General features: G+C 38.1%; 1 protein-coding gene across 5 annotated transcripts in view; it reads left to right on the forward strand.

The window, feature by feature from the left end:
* The first annotated feature begins 10,770 nt into the window (after positions 1 to 10,770).
* The window catches only part of DMXL2 (Dmx like 2), a 54,342-nt gene continuing 38,902 nt past the window's right edge, over positions 10,771 to 26,210 (forward strand). For all 5 annotated transcript variants that reach the window (XM_035336024.1, XM_035336026.1, XM_035336025.1 and 2 more), the window contains exons 1-8: positions 10,771 to 10,857; positions 19,092 to 19,217; positions 20,727 to 20,798; positions 21,473 to 21,551; positions 22,198 to 22,351; positions 23,267 to 23,333; positions 25,119 to 25,294; positions 25,985 to 26,168. In XM_035336024.1, the coding sequence (XP_035191915.1) occupies positions 10,771 to 10,857; positions 19,092 to 19,217; positions 20,727 to 20,798; positions 21,473 to 21,551; positions 22,198 to 22,351; positions 23,267 to 23,333; positions 25,119 to 25,294; positions 25,985 to 26,168 (945 nt within the window). The remainder of the gene's footprint in view (positions 10,858 to 19,091; positions 19,218 to 20,726; positions 20,799 to 21,472; positions 21,552 to 22,197; positions 22,352 to 23,266; positions 23,334 to 25,118; positions 25,295 to 25,984; positions 26,169 to 26,210) is intronic.

A 26,210-nucleotide genomic window follows, 5' to 3' on the forward strand; every position in this document is an offset into this window, starting at 1 on the left:
AGGTAAGAGGTAGCAACTACTGCTCCCATCACCATTTCATCACAAGAATCTGTCAGCAAAACAGTGACAGATGCTTTAGCTAAATGAAAGCTGATGACTCCAGAACAGGTTGATGTATCACAATGAGGTTCTGGGACAGCAAACTGGAGACCATTTGAACATCAGAAGACACTGCTTATAGATCCTATATGCTGTACTTCACATTTTTTAGCATGGTTCAGTAACACAGCACAGCTGGTGTCCAAACAGATGGAAAAACAGCTATCCAAGATGTTGAATTTGCAGCCCTACTCATACTATTACACAGCTGGTCCCCTTAGTAAAACTGTACATTTATCCCTGATACTAAAAGCTGGTAGTCTGAGGCACTATATGGATGGACCACCGCACAGCCCTGGTTGGGCTGCACAGGCAGCACCAAAATAAAGCTGCTTTAAATAGGTTATTTGACCAAGAATGATGGCAAACACCCTTCACCAACAAACACAGCAGCAGTTGTCATTTTAAATTTGATTTGCTTAACTCTGAAAATGAAAACATAGATTCTCTGATAACTATAAGGTCATAATGAAATGAACCTTTTTGGGTACTTCATTAGTAATGTATAAGAAATACCATAAGATTCAAATAACAGACTGCTTGTCCTGCTACCTTAATTTCTGGATTTATATATTTCACATAATCACAGAATTACAGAATTGTAGGGTTTGGAAAGGACCTCGAAAGATGGAAAGGGTCCAACCCCCCTGCCAAAGCAGGTTCCTTAGAGCTGGCTGCCCAGGTAGGCGTCCAGACGGGCTTTGAATATCTCCAGAGAAGGAGACTCCACAACCTCCCTGGGCAGCCTGTTCCAGTGCTCCGTCACCCTCACCGTGAAGTTCTTTCTCATGTTGGTGCAGAACTTCCTGTGCTCCATCTTGTGGCTATTACCCCTTGTCCTGTCCCCACAAACCACTGAAAAGAGGTTGGCCAAATCCCTTTGTCTTCCACACCTCAGATATTGATGAGATCCCCTCTCAGTCTTCTTTTCTCCAGGCTGAACAGACACAGGTCTCTCAGCCTTTTCATAGGGAAGATGCTCCAGGCCCCGTATCATCTTTGTGGCCTTCCACTGGACTCTTTCCAGGAGATCCCAGTTTTTTTTGTACTGGGGAACCCACAACTGGACACAGTACTCCCGGTGAGGCCTGACCAGGGCAGAGTAGAGGGGGAGGATCACCTCCCTTGACCTGCTGGCCACACTCCTTTTAATGCATGTCAGGATCCCATTGGCCTTCTTGACCACCAGGGCACACTGCTGGCTCATGGTCAACCTGTCGTCCACCAGGACCCCCAGGTCCTTCTCCTCAGAGCTCGACTCCAGCAGGTTGTCCCCCAGCCTGTACTGATAGGTCCGGTTGTTCCTTCCCAGATGCAGGACTCTACACTTGCTCTTATTAAACCTCATTTGATTTCTTCCTGCCCATCTCTCCAGCTGGTCCAGGTCTCACTGAATGGCAGCCACTCCTCCCAGCTTTGTGTCATCAGTGTACTTGCTGAGGGCAGACACTATTCCCTCATCAAGGTTGCCGATGAAGATAGGACCCTCATCCAGGTCATTGATATTTTCTGGAATAGCAAAGCAAAGCAAAACATAATGTTGATCAGATACAGAGAAAAATATTGTTTACATTGATAAGGCTCCTTAACATCTATACCATCCATGGAAATTCCAAAATGTTACAAACAAAGAGATATGACTTGTTTTCACATGACTTTCAGAAAACAAATATCCAGGGGAAAAATAAAAAATAAAAAAGAAGCAAGTTTTCCCACAATTTTAACATATGGAAAATTATACAATTTTGTACTCCTCTTACCACAGCAAACCTTTGTGAACAGATGGTAGCAGATCTGTGTGATGCAGTGGGCAGCATTTCCATATCACGCTGCTGGCAAATATCAGTGACATTTAACTCGTTTACTCGTGCACAGCCTCAGAGCACACACACATTGCTGCATTGCTGCTCTGTCAGAGGTGTTTTGCACCTACAAGCCCTCTCCTTAATACTGCCACTTGCTTGTATTGACATTTTTTTCCTCCTGCACCGAATGAGCCAGAACGATCACAGAATCACGGAATGGCTTGGGTTGGAAGGAACCTTAAGATCATCTAGTTCCAAACCCCTGGCTTGGGCAGGAATGCCACCCAATAGATCAGCTTGCTTAGGACATCATCCAATCTAGTCTTGAACACCTCCAGGGATTGGGCATCCACAATAGGTGCTCACGGCAGCCTGTCCACCAGCACAAACCTAATTAAAGTTCTCTTCTTTACCCCACCATGAACTTCCATGGTATGTACAAGGGACTTCTGCATTTGATCAACCTGAGTTAGGGAATTCAAGAGTTTAGGGAAATGGAGTGGGAAAAAAATAAAAATAAAAATAAAAATAAAAATAAAAATAAAAATAAAAATAAGGCAGAAAGCATTGGGTGGAGGGGGAGCACAAGCTAATGGGTAAGAAAACACAACAAGACTCCAAAGACACACTACACAAATTAAAGAAAACCTGAAACACTCTTCCCACCAAGTCACTGGCAAAAACTCTAGGTTTAATTAGGTCCAAATTTTACCTTTTGTCTCAACTTAATTTAAGGTATGTAACAGGATAGGCACAGTGCCCTTTCAGTGAACTCTTTGCCCACTATCATTAATAATGGCTAGCATTCAGTTCATTTCTCATATCCTGTTTGCGGCTGTAGGAACCAAGAGAATGTTTTTCATAGGCATCATCTTTATTACTATCTCAGAATTATCTGCAAGATCAGAACACACAGCTCACATCCCAAAATACTAGAAATTCTTAATGCTACATAACATAAAGATTCAAGCAAATTTCACTTTAACACATACTAAAACATTGTGCAGATCAGTTTGAAGACTAGAGTAAAATCTACATGCTCCTTACAGATATGTTGATTGGCAATCAATCATCCTTAACTATCCCTGCACAGTGAATCTCCACAGTTATAACCCTCCACAGATCCCTCAAATTCACAGGAGAGAAGGTGCAAAAAAAATGAGTTGTTCCATTTATAATCTTCTGGGAAATATATTTAGCTTACTGTTAACAGAAACTTGTTTTTTATTATTTACTATTAGTAATATAAATCTCACAAAGGAATGCCAGTCACCAGTTTAAAACTAAGAAGTCCATAGAGCTTCACAGATGATACATCATCCTTGAACTGACTTCTGAGAAATCTTGCATGAAACACAATTTATTTTAGCAACGGAATACAGGGCCAGCACTTCGCTCTTGAGGTTATGTGCCAAAAGTGCCACATCTCGAATGGCATTTGCAAATATATAACATATATATACTTCAAATATTAATAATGTTCTTTGTATAACTGCTAAAAAAATGCCAAGGTTCTTCTGTGGACACAAAAATATGAACAGGTGTTAAACCAAGCAACCTCTGCTGAAGTTAAGTGAACTCCACTGCAGTTATGGCTCACTAACTCCCACAGCCACACAAAGATGATGCACTTCTGCCTTCCTGAAATAAAAATTTAGATAGCAACTGTTCTAGACAAAATGCCTATGACAAAGCAAGCTCAGGGAGAGAGGCTTTGTGAAGGCCTCAGCTGCAGGGTTTATAGTACTTAGAAAAAAATCACAGAAACAATATAAATCAAGAGACCAACTTCAGCTGCAAGCTCCATAGGATATGTATTAAAGATCTTACATGGTCACTGCCATTAAGGAGCAAAGAAAGGCAAAATCCCCAGGATTTTTTTTTGATTAAGTCTCTAAGTGTTCCCTTCCAACTTTAGCTACTAGCACTTAAACAGAAAAGCATCTAGAAGTCAGTCATCTGAAGTCATTTGGTCAGATGCCAAGCAAATACCTGTCAGTCCCCTTCCTAGTAAGTCGATTTGCAGTTGCCTCTGAACACAGGACTCTGTCTCTAAAATATTTCCTTAATCTAAAATAAGTACATCATTAAATGGTAATTTTACACTTTATTAAGAAAATGCCAGTAACCCAAACCTAACTCAATGAAAGACTGCTCACGAGTATTACTGTTGCTTTCTACCTCCTGAAGTTTACTTCACTGAGACTGTTTTAGAATTTAATTTTCATCTAGAGAGGCATATAAGTTCTTTGCTTCTTATGGTCACAAAGCGGTCAGACTGGAGATACTTGGGGAAAAAAGAAAATTAAAAAAAAGATTTTTAACTTTTCATTTCTGAGGATATTTTGTATTTTCAACTTTTTAGTCTGGTTGATATATAGAGAAAAATATCAGAATCCTGTACAGTCCCAGTTACTACTAAGTACATGCTCAGTTCTATATTCACAGCTTTTTAAGAGTTAATTAGACAAGAGAAACTCAAGTTTAAAAATAAATGTCATCAGTGAGCACAGTTGGTGAGAGATGCCTCAGTTATATCAGTAAGGAAGAATATCGATAACTATTTTACTTCATTTCAAATGGTTCAAATGGTATTAACAGGCTCACTGGAAATGCATAAAGCCTGTGGTCCCAAAGTTACCCATAGTAACCACATTTGCACTGCCTAAAGCACACCCCAATATATACAGGCATTACACTGTTGTTCTCAACACAAGAAAACACCATTGGGGTAACTAGCAGTGGTTCTGCTCGAGTATCAACAAGGTCACGAAGCGTATGCTACTGACTTGAGTACTGAAGAGTTAATTATTTGCCCTCCAAAAATTACCAAACCAAATCAAACCCCAGCAGCTTGCGCACAGATCAATTACAATGAACTGTGACCTGTTGCACAATGGACTAGTTCACAGTATCATTTAGTACATCTCTCTTCATGCTGCATTCCCTGCAGAGTCAATAAACTGGTAAACTCTTCCAGAGAGCACTTTGAAAAACCTACAGGTAGGTACTCTACATGAGTTGTTCCTCAGGTTGCTCTGTCGAGCATATAAGGAACACAAGTTAAACTACAGTAGTGGATACTGTTTCCACTCCTTTTCCTCGACCAATGCTAATATACATTTAACTAGAAAAATAGTGCTGATTGTTTTTCATATTGCAAATGTAGAATAGGTTCATAGTGACATTCAACAGCTAAATACATAAATGATTTCATATTTTAGTTCCATCTGCAGTTCAAAAAGTGACAGCTATAATGTTAAGAGCTCAGTTGTTTTCACTTGCAACTTAAAAGTCCATATCACAATCATTTGAAGCGTGGATAATATTACAGTGGGCTCAAGGTAGTCTTACCAAAAGCCAGTGAGTCATAAGAATTTTTTTTTTGGATACATTCAGATACACATAGGAAATAAGTTCAGCAGAATGACACAGCAAGTAAAATGTAGGTTTATATGTTGCTTTAAAAGAAACATTCTACATAAGTGCCAGTAAAATTCAAGAAGAGTACCAATAGGAAAGCAAAATGAAAGTAAGACGAGAAAAGCTACTCCCTTACAGATTCTTGTTCTTATTGGAATAACAATAGCTTTCTTATAAAATAAGGATGTATTAGTGACAAAGCACCATGAAAATGTACAAGAGCTACCAAGAAAGCAAAACACACACAAATTGAGAATAAACTTTTCAAATGAGGGTCCGGAGTGTCTTGGCATACGTTCCCTAAAAAGGCTTTTAATTCAAGCCTTCCTTAGTTCTTCCTTGAAGAAACAGTCTGTACCTGAAAACAGGCTTCAGAAATTCACAATCAGAATCTTGTTCTGGTGTCCCCCAGTTCCTAGATAAGAGCCTGTACTATAAATAACCACGTAACACCTTTATCACCTTATGGACAAAAATGTCTGCCTCTAGGACACACAAAAAAAACCTTACTGTAGCATAATACATCTCAATTTTGTTTCACCCTTCTAAAGGACATATGTGTCTGAGGTTTTGTTTGTTTGTTTAAAAATATGACCAGGAGAAATGCCTGGAAAATCCTTCATATACATCTACTGCCTTCAGAACACAGTCTCATATAGAATGCTTAATCATGGGTCAGGAAAGTTATTTGTATGTAATTGACTATAAAATCATTTATTGTTTTACTGAATCATCATTTAGGGTGAAAGTTGAAGAATATGCACTTAGAATCCCTCCAGTGAGTTCACAAATAACCACGTACATTTAATACTTTTCCTCCTGATGCTTGTGAGATTTATAGAAAAGATCAGAACTTACATGATCAGAACTGCAAAAATAGAAAGGATCATTCTTCCATCTGATGAAAAATATTTATTAAAACAACAGTGGCTCCTAACGTATGTTAGGATCCAAACTCTCTGAAAGTGATTCCAAACATTTGTTCACTAAAAATTTCACTAAAATTCTCTATAGCATTAGCATTTAGCAGAGAGCAAAAAGAATAAACTGAGCCAACAGAACTAGTTAATACTTAATTGTATGTCACTAATGTACGATGTTATGCCACATATCACTACTTGGAGTAACTCGGGCTTACGTTGTCTCTGCTTTCTTAGCATTTGGGTATTTACAACAGAATAAACAACTCAATCATTGCTTAAAAAAAAAATCCCATCTCATACAACTCTCTCCAAAAAGTCTAGCCATCTGGAGCTGGCATCATGATTAGACAGACTGGGAAGGAAGGAAAGAAAAGCACTGAAGCTTCTGAAGAAAAGTAAGATACAGGGCTCCCAGAAATCACCTGCCTTAGTCATGGAGTCAGTACTGTTGAAGAAGCGCCTCAAATCCTTTGTGCTGTTTTAACTATCTGTCCTTTTCCCTACCCCACAATTTAATTAGATTACAGTTTTAAAACAGTGGTTCCTTCCCTCCACAGGTTTCTGATTGCGGTTTAAAAGAACTCTTGAAAAGATGAAATTTAGGAGCAGCTTTTAATGTTATTGTTTTTTTATTTCACTCTTTAAAACTGAAGCATTGGTGATTACAGGAGAGTAATGGTCCACAGTGGTGGACATGTTTAGACACCCAACTACTGCAGAAAGCGTTCAGCATTTATGTACCCTTGAGGAAGGAGAACTTTCAGTTTCTAGAAACATAATCTTTTAAAAATATCCAAGCAAAAGTAGTGCTGTAACAAGGTCTTTTCAGCAGTATAGAAGTGATCATCCTTCACAGATGAATGTCTTCTTCAGCACACAATGAGCTTATAAATGAGTACATGAGCACACAACGAGTTTACAAAGTTATTAGGCCAAACCTGTTCTTTCAGTAATAACAAAAGTACAGCAACAAAAACGCATTCCAGTTTAGAAATTAATAGCAGAGAAGAGGTGTCGCATATTATGGGTTGAAGCATGTAAAGACAAGTACCTTTTCTTCAAATAAAAATACCACTTTTTCAAGAATGCAGTGAAGATTCAAGACAGACATCATGAATCACGGGGAAAACATTCACAGAATCATAAAAGCATTGTGTTTAAAAGCTCCCTGTGTCTTGTGAACAGGTAACGGCCTTCAGCAGAACAGGTACTGACACAGTGGTCCAGACAGGGCGTGCTCCTCATTCTTCAAGATACCAAGTCAAGAATACAGCATTTCGCTTTTGAAATAAAACGCAGTCCAATATGGCTATTTATCTTCCAAAATGTTTCTTCGGACTCCCTCCCCCCCCCCCCCCCCAAGGCTATGAGCAGAACATTTCTTTCATGTGTGCTTTAGGACTTCTTCTTGTGCAAATTCCACAGTATAGTCTTCTGAACCATTTCTTCCCCGCTCCATAAGACACTTGGATTTTTACCCTTGTACCACTAAGGAAACCTAGAAAAAAAAATGGCTATATGTTCTTTTGTTGTTGTTTTGGTTTTGCTTGTTTTATAATCATGATTTCTGTACCAACACATATTTCCTTCTGATTTTTCTGTATAATATCTTATTTCACCAAGCAAATATATTCCTTCCTCCAGCAATTAAAAAAAAAAAAAAAAAAAAAAAAAAAGTTATTTCTCCGCAGCATCTGTGTAGCTCCGTGCCTGCTTTCTAAATTTGGATCTCTCTCATTTGCCTTTCTCTCACTCATTTAGGAAGCCACAGAAAGGAAGAAGAAAGTCCCAACCTTTGAATACTTATGGGTTTGGGTTTTTTCTTTCCTTGTAGTTTGGAGAAGGCAAACAGTCATCCATACATACCATGCAAACACGGTCTTGAGAGGTAATCTAATCCACCCTGCTAGACCAAGCCAGGAGCAAAGTACCCTAAGTGCTCCTAACACCTTGTTAAATCTCCACCTAAGGTGCTGCTCCAACTGTGGTTTATTGGCATAAATTAAACTGTCATTTTGGTTCTGTCCAGCAAGCTACTTTCCTGCAGTAATAGGACCTCTCCTCCCCCAGTTCCAATTAATTTCAAGCCAAAGGAGGGACTTCCTGGCCAAACAGCTTACAGTAGAGGTACTGCCGATACTTTCCTTACTTTGTAACCCTAAGCAAAGTTATTGAACAATGCAACAAGCTAGTCAGGAACAAAAATGAAAAAAATGCCCCTTAGGTGTTTCTTTTTACCCTCAGAGAGAGAAGGAGAGGGGAGAATGGGAGAGATTGCTACATGTTCTTGTGCATAGAAACCACCATTATATGCACTGAAAATAATTTCAACATGAGATATTTAAGTCACAAATAAGGATGAATCAAGGTAAATGAAACTTGATCTGTCAGCAAAACTCAGGTGAAAATACTTTTTTTTCAGGAGGAATGGGAAGGGCTTATTTGCAGGTATTTGGAGAGCAATTCTTGTGCAAATATCTGGGTATGGAACTGACCACGTCTATAGGATTCCACAGACCCAAACACAGTATTTTACTAGGAAATCCCTATTTTGGCATTATTTTCACTTTAAAGAGGAATCTTACCTGCTTCAGAGTAACATGCATTCTCTATCCCACAACAAGGTCACAGTGGAATAAGAGCACCACACAAGTCAAACACTAAAAAATCCCTCACCAGCTCAAACAATAAGTCTTTCTCACAGCTGGCATACGTAAGAATTACTGGCACTCTTAGCCTGGTTAGGTAACAGAAGTCTGAGCTAAAAGCCCAAACTCTCACCAGCCGCGTCTGTCACCCAGTAAGATCAAAGCAGTCCTGCAAGTACTCTAGTTGCACTTAAGACTCTTTGCAAAGAAAACGAGATAGCTTTACTACACCTAGGAGAGGAAAATACTTTTCTTAAGATCATACTGTTCTCCTGTCATCCTATTTAATATTATGCCTGCCTGCACTGATTATCTATTCAAAAGCTCCTTATCTTTTCAGGCATTGGTTAAACTTGATTACACAATTTCCAAAAATACACTGGTTTTGCCTTTAAGTCCTGCTGCATGCATTTGAAAAATCTTACCAAAACAGAAATCAGTTGTAAGTTAGAATACATTTTATATGGAAGATAAACAGAAAAGTTATGGAATAGTATCAGTGGAAGCATAAGAACGTTCTATAGTTGCTTCATATGTAACCTGGCCAACTGAAGATCAAAATGGTATCTCCCATTTCATCTCAGAGATACCATCCCCTTTAAAAGGGAACAGCCAGTAAGTACCATGGGAATAGGGTCAATCTTACTTTTTTGACATTTTTGTTGGGTTTTTGGTGTGTTGTTTTTTTTTTTTTTTTTTTCCATTAAAAGTGACTTCATTACATTTTAATTTACCACTGCATTCTGAGTAAACTCATTTGTTCAGTAAGAGACATGTACTTTCAAGAAGCAGTATAAGGTGGGGGGAAATAAAAAAAGGTGGGGGGAAATAGAAACGCTGGGGTGCAGCTGGGCCTTGGGATGCAGGACCTATGCCTCCTGCCAGGAATAAACGTCCAAGGAGAGGAAAGGGTGGTGGTTTTCTCATCAAGGTGCTGTAAATTCATGTCTACAAGTTTGAAACACTTGCTTCCCATTGACACGAAGCAGTTCTCTTCATCCAAGGAGGCCCGCAGGGCTCCTGGTACCTGCTGCAGGCTGTACCACACCAGGGGCTCTGTTCAAACATGAACAGCAGCTGGAGGGACACTCACGGATTCCCAAGAGCTTGGTAAGAACTTTGAAACATGATGGAAAGTGATGTTCTTTAATGGAGAAAACCAACCAACCAAACAAACAACAACAACAAAAAACTCTCTGAAGCAACGTGAATAAACGGGCAGCTTGCTCCCTGCACCTGAGCATCGCCGGTCCAGCAGCAGGCTTCCAGTCAGCGAGGCGCTGCCCGGGCTCCTCCGACCCGAGAGCTTCCCTCACGCCTGCCGCTCCCCAGCCCACCTCCCGGCTGGATAAAAGCTCCCCAAAAACCCTCTTTTCCCTCCCTCCTGCTCCTAGGAGGCGCCCTGCCACAGTCTCACCTCAAGGCGTCAGCCGAGCGCCCGGCACACCGAGGCTCCGCAGCCGCCCCCCCGCGCCCCTCCACTGTCCCCCCTCAGCTCTCCTCAGGCGTCGCGCGCGCGAGCTCCTCACAGCGCAGCTCCCCCCACCCCCCCCATTACCCGCCTAACGGCCGGGCGCGGGCACAGCCGCCGCCGCCCCCACAGCGGCCGCCGCTCGCGCAGGTGTGGTTGCTGCTGCTCGCGCCTCACCTGACTCAGGCGCTGCCCAGCGCGTGCGCCGCTCCCCCCACCCCCCGCCTTCCCTTTGCCTTCCTCCCGCCCTCGCGCGCGCTCCCGCGGCGGGCAGTGGCCGTGCCCGTGCGGCGGGCGGGAGCGCGGAACCATCCGGGTCTCGCTCGCTCGGTGCTCGGCGGAGACGGCGGTCGCGGCGCTGCTGTCCCCAGGCGAGCCCGGCCGTGTGGGGGCGGGCCGCCATGCACCTCCACCAGGTGCTCACCGGCGCTGTCAACCCCGGGGACAACTGCTACTCGGTGGGCAGCGTCGAGGACGTCCCCTTCACGGTAACGGCGGAGGGGGGGATCGCTGAGAGGGGGGCGAAAGCGGAGGGGTTGTGGGGGTACGGGCGGCTGCGGGGGCGCTGCCGGGGGGCACTGGAGCTCTCCCGGCCCCGCAGCCCCCCAGCGGGCAGGGCCGGCCCCGCCGTGGCCGTCGGGAGGGGCGGGGCGGGCTGCGGTGCCCCCGCGGCGCTCCGAGGGCCGGGGGCCCTGTGCCCTGGGCCGGGGGAAAGCCCCGAGCTGGGTGGCCCCAGCCTGGGGGGTCGCTTCCTTGCCTCTTTTTTTTTGTTGATAGTATTTTTCCTTTTTTTTTTCTGAACGCGGACGGTGTCTTTCTGCGGGAAGAAAATACTCTGTTGCACCAGGCATCTGAAGAGGCCTATCCGCTATCCAAGGGCGGCTGGCTTCAGTTACTGTGGTTAAAAAAAAAAAAAAAAAAAAATTCTTTGGCAGATGCTCCTGCAAAAGTAGACAAGAGACACCTTCGGTAAATTTCCAGGGTCTGTGGATTTACCTAATAAATCTGCTTATCATCCACGGGCTATTTCTTGTCAATTCCCATGTCGATTTTGACTTCCATAGTTTCTGATGTGCCTGTCTGATTTTAACGAGTGATCGCCTTCTGCAGCGCTTAGCACACTAAAAGCTGATCGGTATGTTGTTATTTGTGAATAAATAGTCTCATTAGACTTCGTGTTAACATCTACAAAATACTATCCAAGACACAAACCAATTCCAAATTAAATGATATAGGGCATCATTTTTGGTCTAAGACAACCACCATCAGACTTGTCAAACATTTAAAGCTTACTTTAGATTATCACAGATGTCTAATTGCAGTAATGAATGCTTGAAATTCATAAGAAGTAAAAGGTGCCATCTTTTTCTTTCTTGTTCTGCTGCTGTGCAGCCATACTGACATTAAAGGGGCCTCTTACTTCTGATCTTTATATAAGTAACACACTCGCATTCGCATTCTAATGTGTTGCCTTTCCTGTAACAATTTGAGAAGTCAGTAAACTGCTACTATAAAAGACAACTTTTTGCTATTTCTCATACCAGTTTTGATAACATCAAAAATTAATATTGACATATAGTTTAAGTAAGACTTTTCCAAGACTTCAGTCACTGTTTTCTCTGTCTGCTGTGTCCATTTTTTTTATAACATATTTAAGAAGTAGCTAACGGGATGGGGATGACTTAATAAACGTATTTCCTGGAATTCTGCAGCTGTAGCTTTCCTCTTCCCTTTTTCTCTTCTCTCTATATTTGTGGTAGGCTTTTAACTTCCAGGTCAGTGTAGCCAGAGCTCAGATGATATTTTCTGCCTAAAAAATATACTGTTTTAAAGCTTTGCTGAATGGCATCTAGTTATTCTGAGAATGCCAAAGGGAAAAGAAATGTTTGCCATTCTTTTTTTTTTTTTTTTTTTTTTTTTTAATGTGCTAAAATGCTAGTTTTATTGACTCCAGGGAGTGAAACAAGTCCAAAGAAATAAGAGCTAAGATCAGACAGGTTTTTTGTTTGTTTGTTTGTTTGTTTGTTTTATTACTAAATGACAGAAGTTCTGTTTATGTCATTTCTGGTGATGCTTCAGTGCACTATTTGACTTGCTGTTGAGCTGGGCTTCCCATTCTCATTTCAGCAAATATTGTTACCTGTGTTTCCACAAAGGAATTTACAAAAGTTACAGGCAGTCAGTTGATATTTATTATAAATGGGCCTTACAAAGTACACACCCTGTCTAAAGAGAAAAAGCACACGGTATTTGAACATTGTAGTCTATTGGCAACTAATGTATTTCTAAAGCTTGTAAACTACCTACATTTTTCAAGCACTGTTTGATTTTATGTAGCTTTTGTCATTAAGCAGCCTTTTTTAGCTGACCCAACTTGAGTCACCGACCCTAACTGCATGCTGTGTATGTTACCAGTCTGACTTCCCATGACCTGGAATAAGGTGGTTTCTTACAAAGAAGATGAGCTGTGCTTAACCTGTTTGCATGACTTCTGCCCTTTGTCCAAACTCAAGGTTGTTTTTTTTTTTCAGAAACTTTGAACAGAAGATAACTGTTTCTAAGGTCAGTCTAGGTACCTGTACATAAGAACTTTTCTGATGGAGTTGAAAAGTCTTTAATTTAGTTTTCTAGTTTTTGAAAAAGCTTCTTGGCATCTTCTGTGCCAGTACTTGCAGTTGGTCTCTGGAACTGTGTGTAATCACAGAATCATAGAATGGCTGAGGTTGGAAGGGACCTCCAGAGATTATCTAGTTCAACCCCACACTCAAGCAGCGTCACCTGGAGACTCCACAACCTCTTTGGACAGCCTGTTCCAATGAATTTCAGAAACAGTTGCAGGTGGAGTTTCCCACACATGTGTAATCTTTGGCAATGAAAAAAGCAAAATGTTCTTCCACAATAACTGAGAATAGGTTTTCTACTCTGCTGTGCATTTCTCCTCTACTTCATCCTTCCTGAAAAATCACTTCGTAAAAGTTTCATTTGCAAATCCCACTGTTACTTACTACATATAATCTGTATGTTCTCTACTGTGTCATGTTTATGTGAAAGGCACAATAGACTCTTAACATCTGAATCCTTACTACGTTTTTTTTCTGTGAAACTTTTTGTAAACTTATTGTAAAGCATTTAATCTCGAATCTGTCTCAATGTCAGTTTAGGAAAGCCTACTCTACAGGCACATGGTAGCGGTGGGCTTTTTGGACTTATTTTGCCAGTTTGCATTGACCATTTGTAATTCTACTTGGGAGAGAGAAGGGGGATTGTAAATGTTCTGTCTGTTGATAGCTGTTTAAACATGTTTCAGAATCCAGGTGTCTTCATTGCTAATAGGAAGGAATAGGAATTTCTTAGTTTTACCTGCTTAGTATCTATAGCCGCAACTTAAAAAAGTGTTGTTATACAGGAGGAATACCTGAACTTTTAGATTATCTCACAATGCCAATATAGGCTTTTAAGGTTTTAATAAAGGTGAACTTTTTTTTTTTTTTTTTAATACCACTGTTAGCTGGTTCTGATTTTGTTCCTTTGAAATCATTTGCCATCTTAAAATGCCTCTGTACCCGTAATAGTAAATATTAGAGCTTGAGAACTTCTGCTCTATTTCACTCACATCAAATTTGTGGAGATTTGCAAGCTATAGAAAGAAGAGAATCATTTTATATACAAAAATAAATATAAAATATTACATATTTATAAAACATTGTTACAACCAGAGAACCAAATAGGAAAGCACAGACGTGAAAGATGAAGATGCACATGCCTCTTTCTTAGTATCTGAAAATCAAGGATATAGCATGAACTGTTACATCAGGATACACAATGTCCTGCTTTTTCAGAGGCAAAGCCTGGTGCTCCTGCATTCAATTAGAGCTTTGTCATTGTTCATTTCAGTGGTCCCAGATCTTGACAGTTAGAGCAGACATTGGCAAACTATAGCTTATTAGTTGCTTGTGAATCTTGCAAGTCATCCTTGCATTCTGGCAGTTTTGCAACTCTATTTAATTTTCTCTTTAAAGTTATCAGTGACATTAGAAATGGAGGTTGGCAAGAATTACACATGGGTGGTTTTACTGCACTTGTTTTATTCAGTGACTGCTTATAACTGTTTGTCTGAGGCCTCTGCACTGCTCTCACACGTTACAGTATCTTAGCATCTTATTCTCTACCTTTACTCTTTGTATGGCTTACCAGTTTTCTATTCCATTTATCAGGCTGTGCAGATCATCACACTGTTGCCACAAATATGGGAGCCACTTTTCTTATGGCAGGAGAGGTCTGTGCAGCCATGAATGATCTCCCTGAATCCTTTAGAAAGAACTACTGATGTTAAATATTATGGCACTTCCCTATTCTTTGTCAGTATAGGGTACTTCTACTGTGTTACCAGCTCAAGAAAGGACAAATTTAAAAGAATTTAATTGAAACACATTCTGTTCTAGTGTAAATGTGCTAATATGTTGAGTATATTAGAAAAGCTTCATAAAAGTAATCAAATGGGAAACTTGTATTTAGAGATATAAGGAGGTATGTGCATATACCTTTCAGTACTGGAAAGTATATTGACCCCTGCTGTTTTGAAAAACTTGAGACTATAAATGTGAAAAAGTGAATTACTATTTTTAAAATGAGGGCGTGCCTTTCCTGAAAAGTGGCAATATGATGTACTTCTTAAATAAACTTACGTTTTAAATTAAATATACCTTTACATAGTTTCAAGAAACAAGAGCCATTCTCAGAATAAATATCTACACTAAGAAAATGATCCCAAAACCAAGAGACAGCACTTACTCAAAGACCCTGGAGCTGCAGGCTGACACCTGTTGGGAATGTGTTCCAGCGGAGGCCTCTAAAGAACTAAAGCCCCTCTGTTGGCACAGGACATCAGGTGTGCTGCCAGCTGCTGGGGCAGTGCCAGGCACAGGCAAAGAGAAGGAAAGATAAGAGTGACAGTGGTAAGATTTCACTTAGAGATCTCTGCATTTTGATGATTCTTTAAGGAAAAATTAAAAAAAAGAACAAAAACAAAACAAAACAAAAAAAAACTTCTACTGTAAAACACCCTTTTATTTAATAACTACCTTTTCAGTTAACTTCATAAAAACATGCTAAATAGTGTAATTAGCCAAAAAAATGTTTATTTGCTGCTATAATAAGAAGGGGTACATAGGGGACAGAGGAGGAGAAACTAAAACATTGGAAGAAACCAGATACTGAGTTCTCTTACTTCATAAAGTAAACAACCGTACACGGCTATTAAATCTTTCCTGGTTCATGCATTATCAAACTACACACACATATGCATGCATGTTTAAAAAAATTAAGCACCCTTCCCCATATCAATTCCGAGGCACATGTCCCTAACTCCTCCCAATAGGACTGAAACTAGTGATAAATCATGTTTAACTGAAATTGAAATTTGCAAGTCAAGTTATCAATACTGACAGTGAAACAAGGGATTATCTGAGAAGTTTAAGACCTTATTTTAAGTGGATCAGTGCCTTTTTTTAGCTGTATTGAGCAACATTTTAAATCACATCTTTTTAGCAGATTTGTATCAGTAGTTATGAGGCAGACTGTTGAAATAAAAACTGAATTTGATTTTTTCGATTCTTTGCTGTTTTAATTGCTCACCCTTTGAGAAAAGTAGTAGGAGATTCAACTGCTTGTGAATATTGAATTCTGAATAAATTATTGGATCTGCAGGACTTGGTTCTATTCTCTTGTCTACCTGTGGGCATTCTTTTCTTGTTCTCCATCTTCCTTCTTACTTGAGAATGTTTGCTGGACTGACCAGCATTTCACACCACCAGTTGAGCTGGTTTTTCAGTAAATTCAATATAAAAAGTTGGAGAATGATAAGGCAAAAAGATTTTCTGTTCAGTGCCAAAACTTACTTCAGTATCTCAAGTCTTTTTGTCTCCCACTTTCTGGAAAAAAATAATATTCAATTTTAATAATTATTTGTTACCTCCCAGACTGGGTCAAACAATTACACAGCCTAGTCATGAAGGAGCCAGGATATTCTCTTATACAGATAACGTCCCTCTAACCACCTTTTAGCAGTTGTTTGTTGTTTTTTTTTTTTCCTCTCTCCTGCTTGCAGTATACTGATACTCCACTATCAGTTCCTCAGAGCTTCCCAGAGTGATTGCAGACTTTGAGGACACAAAAAGACAACGCTGTGTCACTTTATTTTCATGAGATGGCCTCAGAAGTCTTTCAGACAGTCTACATTTCATAGCTAGTTTTCATTTTTATGTGCAATTACACAGCTACTTTGAATATTTCATTGCTGCATCTACTTGTAAAATTAATATCTTCATTTCATGTTCAGATAGGCACTTAGCAACTGGGCCACATCACACAGGACCACATCAAAAGCTTGCATGTTGACCAGTGATGATAATGCTCACAAAAATAGGTATTCACAAGCAAAATTTATATAGCTATTGAACCTAACGTTCTTCAGACTGTAAAATCTGTAAACATGTTCTCAGTTAACAACTGTGCTAGTAGACATCTTCTGGAGCAACAAATTGCAATGCATTAAGAAAAAAAAAAAAGAGAGAGAGAGAAATTGGAATAATTGTTTTTCTTTAAAAGTTTCTTTACAAGGACATGCAAGACCTTTTACTTTAAATATTTTGGTAACAAGAAGGTCATTTATAGAAACACAATGATTTTCTGGGCTTCAGGAAACTAATAGCAAAACATTTTGTCACATTCTTTCTGAACTCTTGATATTTTTCTTTGTGTATTTTTTGCCAGTTCTCAAGTTGAGAGACATAATATTCTCAGCTGAAATTCCACAACCCTTTCACTTAGAAACAAAGATCCACAATTCCAGAAGTTTTAACAGTCATGCATTATGATTCTGTAACAGGCCCAACTGTTTGGCAGCTGTAGGAGATTTATTTTCACAGACGTGACTGAAAAAAATTATTAAAAGCTAAAGCTTTATGTATGCCAGGCAACACAATGTTTGAGGAAATGTTAGCACAAGGAACAGCTTACAGGTCTGCATATTAGATGAAAGTCGGTAATCTACCTCATGATAATTTCTTCAGTCTGAGTATCTGCTTTTCTGCTTATATTGCAGTTCATTTTTTGGTTTTAGCAGTGGCTAAACTTTCACTAAATTTAGCATTTTTCTTCAGATTTTCTCATCTGATCCTCCCAGGAGGATCACTGCTTTATTCAGCTGTTGTAAAATTTCTGTCTTCTGTATTGGAATCAGGGGAAAAAATGAAGGAGACCGACTTCTTACTATAACTTTTCACTCTGAAATAGCTTGTTAGTATATTGATGAAAGGAAGGGATTTCTATGCTTGAATGTGGAAGTTCAGTGCAACAGAGCATCTGGAGTGATGAAGGGGTTTAGAATAGTGCATTAGGACAGGTGCACTAGTGCATTAAGAAAAGGTTGGCAGACATACATACTTATCGTGCCAAAAAAATGCTGCAAACTGTCATTGTACTATAACCTATTCTTAAACAAATTATTTAGACTGTAGTTTGTAATGTACAATGAAATATAATATACCCAAGACAAATCTATTATTATAACATGTTTTTTAAAAACTCAAAAGTGCAGAAATTGGATTCTTATGGAATTGATACTCTTTGATACTCTTTTTAAATGGGGGGGCATATTTAAGGAATTTTTATGCAAATTCAATAACAAGTGCAGGGGACAAAACTTGAAAAACTTTAAAAAAAATACACAACGACAACAACAAAAGTGAAAGTACACACAGAGCTTCAGTTCTGTAATAAGTATTTCTTACTATTTCTTTTTGCCATGGAAGATTTAAGGTCTCCTTTGCTACTTTGTTTTGAAATGGGTTCATATTGCTCCTGCCCTTGGAACTTGATAACATAAAAATTGGTTCCACAAAAATGGAAACCAACCCTTGTAAATTTGTTATGCAGGTAGAGTACAATTCTTCCTGTATTAAATATGTTTTCACTGATATTCAGGAGCAGCAGCGTTATATAGCAGAAATATCTTTAGGCTCTGCTTTCGTTTATAAAAGGTATACTCTGGTTGTGTAAAGTAGCAAATGGGTAACTGCAGACAAATAGAATTTTTCTTCATTTCCTATGATGCTGAAGAGAAAATTATAATCATGGAGATTTTTTTTTTTTCCCTTGAAAGTAGAATAAACATTTTTAATATAATACTGCCAACATCTGACAGTTGGCATTATTTTTCAATGGGTGTTATACTCCACTGTCCAATAAATGTAAAAACATACGATTCCAAGGCAAGATGACAGTATTCATTATTTTATTGCACACTTAGTCCATAAACTGATCAAACCTCAGTATGTTCATATCTGTGCATAGAGGGACATACCATTCCACAGTTTTAAGTTTCTTAAGGTGTCGGCATCATCTGGTAGAATTTCTTTTCCCTCCTGAAAGAATCCTTCCTAATCTGAAAGACTTTGAAGAATGACCCTTAAAAGTTGCTTTTTACTTGTTGCTTATCCTGCTGGTGTTACCAAGACAATGAGGAATAAACTCTCTACATCGTAATAACATAAAGTTCATTATTTGTGTAAATGGAGATTTTCACAGATTTTTTTTAAACCGTAATAATTCTAATAATGATTTAGTTGTTTGTTAGTGCTTTTGTTGTTTTTTGTTTGTATGTTTTTAATAAGCTTTAAATCGTATTTCTTTTAAAATTTATTTCTTTTAAAAATTATTTCAGGCATATGGTTCTGGCTGTGACATTGTTATTCTGGCAAATGACTTCGAATGTGTACAAATTATTCCTGGTGCTAAACATGGAAACATCCAGGTCAGTTGTGTGGAGTGCTCCCAACGACAAGGCAGGGTAAGGATTTTGTTTGTGTTGTGTTTATTTTTTTTATATATATATATAAACTTAAGGAAAAATGAATACTCTAAATGAAATAATTAAACATAATACGTTAATGCTATTACTGAGCTAATTTCATGACAAATATCTTTACCGATCTGTAACTTTCTGAGGAACACTTCGTATGCTATTCATAGAATTGTTAGTATAATAGTAATTTTTGTAAGTTTGGGGTTGGGGTGCAGGGAGAAAGCAGGAAGCATCTTTTAAAAATGGATTTTATACCTTTCCAGGATGTACAATGACAAGCCTCGCAAAATGTAGGAATATGTATTAGTTACTGTATAGCAATGGTATTAAAATTCTTGCTTTGTGAATGCCATTATTGTATGCTTGCATATAGCTAATGACAACAAGAATAAGTCAATCATGTGTACATACATCTGTGTGTGTGTCTTTGTGCTTCCTGCAAAGTAATGTATTAGAAGTTCTTTATTTTTCAGAGAAGCCTAGGCATGTTTAATGTGTTTCAAAGTGCTACGGTGTGAGCTTTCGCAACTGTGTGGCCCTTGACTAGCTGCTCGGCTTTACTTTTAATCCCCAAACAATGCATGGCTTTATTTTTAATCCCCAAATAATGCTAAACAGACAGTCTAGATTGCTGAGAAAAAGAAAACAACTTTTTATGAGGTATTGCAGAGCACTGAGCAAATTTTGCTCATCAGTTGTCCCTGCCTACCATTGATAGATTGTAAACAAATTGGTTTTAGTATTGAGAAAGCCCCAGTTAGAATTCAGGCAAGTGTAGCTGGCAAGGCCTGCACTACAGCCAAGGAGTCCCAGTGGGACTGGAAGAGAGATTCCATCTGCATAGGGGCCCCTGCAAGATCACCACAAACCCCTGGGTGCTTCTGCATACAGGACTCTGAACTCACAGTCAGTTTTTTTGGGGGGAGTGTGTTGTTGCAACCTTTTTTTTTTCCTTCCCCCATATGAAGAGGAAGTAAGATTTCATAAGAATTGTAGTGAAACTTTTGCATCATTTCTGTATTGAAGACACCAAATCCTGAATGGGAGAAACTTAAACAATTGTTCTTTTAAAAATCTTTTAAGCAAGAAGACAAAATTTACAAGATATTCAAAAGTACTTATAAGCATTTGAATATTAGGAGCACAACCAGATTAAATTCCTAATAAAGACCATGGTGTAAATGGAGGTTTCTGTGAAAGAAGTAGATGAAAGCAATTAAGGAGTGGTACAAGTACTTCAGTTTTTCCATTTACCATTTGTCTCACCTGACAATATATCGATCTTAAAGATGGTCTCATTCAAAGGTATGCATTTCTCTACTTCCTGTAGAAGGTATTTGCATAACACAATGAATTACATTTATATTAATTTCACTTTTCTTGTTTGATTGCACATAGAATTTGTACTGGAAATTCTTTAGCTATTTTGAAATACTAAAGAGCAGCTAGACTTATCTCATAACATTACATCTTGAGTCTTCAATTTTTTTCCAGATTGCTGCATCATATGGAAATGCTGTTTGCATTTTTGAACCACTTGGTATAAATAATCATAAAAGAAATTGTGTAAGTATGTATTTCATGACTGTAATTCAGTTTAGGTTCTTAGAAAAAAAGTATGTCTGCCATTTATTATTGAATTGGCACACAAAAGACTAGCCAATAAACATTTTCACCATCCATAATAAAATTGGATGGATCATCCACTTGGATGGTCAGGATCATCCACTGTATAAACCGAACTGGGCATTGCACTTTTCCCAAGTTCCCAACATCTCATGCTAGAGTGATATGGTGGTGAGTTTGCATTTCTTTCAATTAGTGTATCACATCTGGAGTACAGAAATATGACTTGTTTGTGTATATGTGTTTTAACAACATGGTCATGACTGAATGCTCAAGTCTTAACTGTGCTCTCAAGAGTGTTTCACAATCTTTGTTGCATCTATAGTGCCATTCCTTATATTGTTGTAAATGTATGCCTGGTTTACAGTAATCTACAGATACATTTGTATATGTGACAGATCCAGGTCAGGTTCACACAGCACTCTGTGATGCATATCATTTTTATAAAACAATTGAAGAAATTATTAAAACTAGATTCCACAATCTGTCACTGGGTCGTGAATTTGTATGTAACAGGCTAAATAGTAATTTTCTCAAGAAAGAAAGAAATACAAATGCCTTTGTATTTTGCTGTTGATGTGAAAATTAATTCTTTATTTTTTTTTAAACTACAGCAGCTAAAGTGTCAGTGGCTTAAAACGGGGCAATTTTTCCTCAGTTCTATGACTTACAACCTAGCATGGGATCCTCAAGGTAATGTGGAACTTTTGATGCATTTGTTCAACATTTGTAGTTAGAGAACTTGAACGCAAATTATTTTTATTGAAATGAAATGGGAGCGTGAATACAGACATTTTAGATGGTATATTCTCAGGCAGCGTTACATAAAATGTGATGCTGCAATTAGCATTTGTGAAGATGCTATACCAAGTATTTGAGTGTTTTGTGCAAGATCTTAGTTTGGGAATCATGGTGTTACATTGCTAACTGGCTTAGATCACCACTAATAATCATTTAAATAGGATTTTAGCACAGTTCAAGTCAGCAGTGTACCAAGAGAGAGAAATTGATAAAATGCCTAACAATATGTAGTATTTGAGATGTTAATGGCTGTTTAGCATCTTCAACAGCCGTTGTAAAATATGATCTATCAATTTAAGTCATTTAAAAATATCAAAACAAACTGATATTCTTTCTTAAAAGACATTATAAATTTAAAATGTTCTGATAAAAATAGCTGTGTGATATGATTGAATACCCTATTATATTTTAAATGACTTTATAAAGTTGAGTTTTCAACTTGTTTTTAATAATTCTCATCAAAAGGTGATTACAGGTGTAAGTGTTCAATATGAATGCATGATCTTGGTTTCCCAGCTTTGATGTTGTTCACTTTCAGGTAACAGGCTACTGACAGCAACTGACTATTTGCAATTGTGGGCCCCACCATCTAGTGACATTCTAGAAGAAGATGAAGATGATCCTGACAATCAGATGAAAGATGATAAAGTTCTCCCCGTTCTAAATGACTGGAAGTGTGTCTGGGAGTGCAAGTGAGTGAGATAACTCATTTTAAGACAGATTGCAATGCCAACTTATATATCATCTCTATCTTTATATAGAAAACCATGTTGTAAAAATTGCTTTTAAATAGGCTTAAAATACCATAAAATTCAAACAATATAAGCTACTCAAAGTAAAAATATTTTTCATGTGACTAAATCATCAGATAACCTTGTCAAAGACTTAACTGTATCACTGACAATATGTATATATTGCCCCTCTCTTCTCAGCTTTGAAAGTAGTGCTGAGATACTGGATGACACCAAACAGAGGAGCAATAGCAGGCAGACATGCTATGCTGATCAAGATGAGAGCTGTTTTCTGAAACTTAGGAAGATTCTTGAAACACTCTTTCTTCCCAGTTATATTTGAGATCCATGTCACAGAAGTGTTTCATGATCAGACATTTCTATAGATACACAGACTTAGAAAGCAGTCACCCATAAACCTATGTCTGACTTTTGAAAACATTTTAGATTTTATGCCTATAAAGCACTGTGTAGGCTGCTTGCCTCTTTCAGCTAACCCATACATGTTAGTCACTGTGAAATAGCATCGCAAATTATCTAAAAGATCTTCACTTTCCTTTATTCCTAAGTCTTGGTTTCACTGGGAATAGAAAAGCAAGTGGAACAATATTCACTTCTGTGATCTCATTAGATCTAGCCAGGGCTTGCCATACTTAATTAATTTTAATGAGTGAGAATAGTAAATACCTTGTTTCATTGAAGCAAATACTCTTATGCTTCTGCCATTTCTAAAGTATGTTTAAAGCAACAGCTATAAATTTGACTATATTTCATATAAATAATGCACAGTAATACTGAATCAACTGAATATACATGGAATAAAAACATGGAATAAAAGACTTTACTTACAGTGTAAAACTTTACTCATGCCTTTAGGACTGCAGTATCGGTACATTTGATGGCATGGTCTCCTGATGGCGAATACTTTGCAACAGCTGGGAAGGTAAGAACAACAACAACAAAATAAATGTTTGAGATGTGTGCATTTCTTTGTCAAAAGTAAATAAGTAATTTAGAATGGTCCTATACCATATAAGCACATTATAGTCTGAGCTAAGTTAAATTATTTCCTATATAATACATAATTTTCACGTAATTCCTTGAACTTCAGCAACAATTTAGCTATGGATTTAGCTATGTACTGTTACTGACTACTTCAGAATTGATCTGGAAATACATTGACAGTCATACAGACATATCATTACATCATTATGATATAAAACATAAACATTTAAACTGGTGTAATATGCATATCAGTGGATAAGTTAGAAGAGATTTTTCTGTTTACAGTGGAGTCTGGGTTCAGTTATCAGTTCCTAACTTCTATTTCAATTTTTCAATTTTTTTGTCAAATTGCTAGTCAACCTAAGTTTTCAATTAATAATTCTCTTTAATTTTACTCTCTCATTTGAGTGATTTCCTTTGGTTTTTGAGTCAGGATAGTTAAGCATTTATTGCTTGTGCTTAATGTTGGTCAAATGATGAGATTAATTTTAGTAAGCTTTATTTTCTTACACTTACTAAAGAGGACAACTGAATCATGAGCTCTGTCATTTTATGACTATAAACATAGTTACACCACCTTAAAAATATTACATTTGGAATCACTGTGATTATAAAATTATCAAAGCATTTGCTATGTTTCATATTTCTGCTTCTCATGAATATACATATATTCATATGTGTATATATGTGCATACATGTATATATGTATATTCCCATATATATGTATAAAAATTTGAGTAAGGGTGTGAGGCAGTTGGTTCCAGTAGTTATTTCCTATTTGTAAGACAGCTCTATCTTAATTCCTATATAAGCTTTAATTGTAATTCTTAACAGGGCTGTCTGTCAAACTTCTTTCTTGTAGAATCTGTGGTTAGATACTGTATTTTTAGGTGCTTGTCAGGAAATACAAATAAAAGATCTCTCAGAGATAATTAATTCATTTATTTACTTTATTCTGTATTTGCACTCCTGCAGCCAGTCCTGAAATCCAGGGATGTGGCATGCAGCTGTATACAATGTATTTTGGTCGTACTACTAATGTTGCCCTTAGCCCACATCAGTGTAGATGTATTCCTGCCTCATTTATCAGCGTTTGTTGTATTGCTGCATCAACATTTCACTTTTCTTTCAGTTATCTACATTCGTGGTGCCCTACAATTCAAACCAGAAAGGTAGCATAGATTGTGCTAGTGGAGAGGAAGGTTGTATCATACGGTTACTGCTCAACTATGTGCCCATGCTCAGTAGATACAGTGCTTTCTGTGGAAGTCAGGCTTCCTGTGCATGGGAACCAATGGTGACTTACAGCACAAATTTTGGTAATGAGTTTAATACTGTCCTGTGAGTGGCAGCCCATTGCTGGGCTCTGTCTTTGCAGGGGAAAGGATGTGGGATTTAAGCATGTATATGTGGTATGCAGAAAATGCATAGACAACCAAGACGAAAGTAGGGAGCCAAACAGACTGCAAGAAAAATTACTTCTGAGACTAATGCGTTGCCAGCAGAGTATTTCTTTGGTCCTCCAACTCATTCAAGGATGACCATAATGAAATACATGGTCTCAGGAATGAATTGCCTGGGAAACTGTAAATAGTTCTGTGCAATAGATGGACTATTTATTAAAGATACTGGAACAGCAGTTTCCTTACCATTTAGCATTTTATTTTTGTGACATTTTCACTTACAGCTATCTAATCCCGTGTTATTTTGCTGCTTTACCTAGGATGATTGCCTCTTAAAGGTTTGGTATCCTATGACTGGTTGGAAGTCATCTCTTCTGCCCCAACAGAATGAAGAGAAGAAATGCTCAGGGGCTGTCCACTTTTCATTTGTCTATTTAGCTCATCCTCGAGCAGTGACGGGATTTTCATGGCGTAACATTAGCAAGTACATGCCTAGGTCTGAAAGATTTTATTTAAAACTAACTAAATAAATAAATATGTTTGACCTTTTTTTTTAACACACTGCTTAAAATTTGTCCACAAGAAGATGGTTCGATTTCTCTGCTTATACTTTCAAGAAATAAAACATATGAGTATCTTCACATATGCTTCTGGATTACTTAGTACAACAGTGATAGTCACGTTAATAGGAGACACTTATTTTAAAATATGGTCTTAACTTAAGTGCCTTCTCAGGTTATGCCAGAAAGCATAAGGCTTTGTCTTTATCAAATAGTATTGTGGCATTGGAAATAGAATATTTGCTTAAACAATTAGCGCTTATAAGCTTTGTTGTATACACTGATGTTTAATTAGCTGATTTCACTTCTCAGGATTGAGTAAAATTATATGTATTCTTCACATAATCTGGCAAACCAGATAATTTAGGGAGTTTCATGTCCGCAGTTTTATGGTAACTGTTATATAAATAATAACCATTCTGTGTTCACATGCATTTTTGCTAATAATTTATGAGTTTATCTATCAGCATACTAAAAATCACTACTCATACAAAACGTTTAGTTAGCATACAAATTTGGATGAAATAGTTATAACTGCTAAATACCTGTATATTCCCCTGATTTTTGCTGTGTCCATATGCCTAATTTAATTACATTGGATAATTCCTTGATATGTCTATCTTTAGGGGTTTAGTCTGTAATGTGTTACTCACGTCATGTCTCGATGGCATCTGTCGGCTGTGGGCAGAGACGCTGTTACCAGAAGATACTCTTCTGGGTGAGCAGATCTGTGAAACTAGCACTTCCAGCATTAGCAGCACCATTTCTCAATCTGGAAAGCAAAAAGACAAAATACAGCATGCACTAGAGGTACAATACTTGTCAATTTCTTATTTCAGGATTGTTAAAACT

The sequence above is a fragment of the Oxyura jamaicensis genome, chromosome 10 (genome assembly GCF_011077185.1).
Source record: "Oxyura jamaicensis isolate SHBP4307 breed ruddy duck chromosome 10, BPBGC_Ojam_1.0, whole genome shotgun sequence".
In the NCBI taxonomy this organism is placed as follows: domain Eukaryota; kingdom Metazoa; phylum Chordata; class Aves; order Anseriformes; family Anatidae; genus Oxyura; species Oxyura jamaicensis.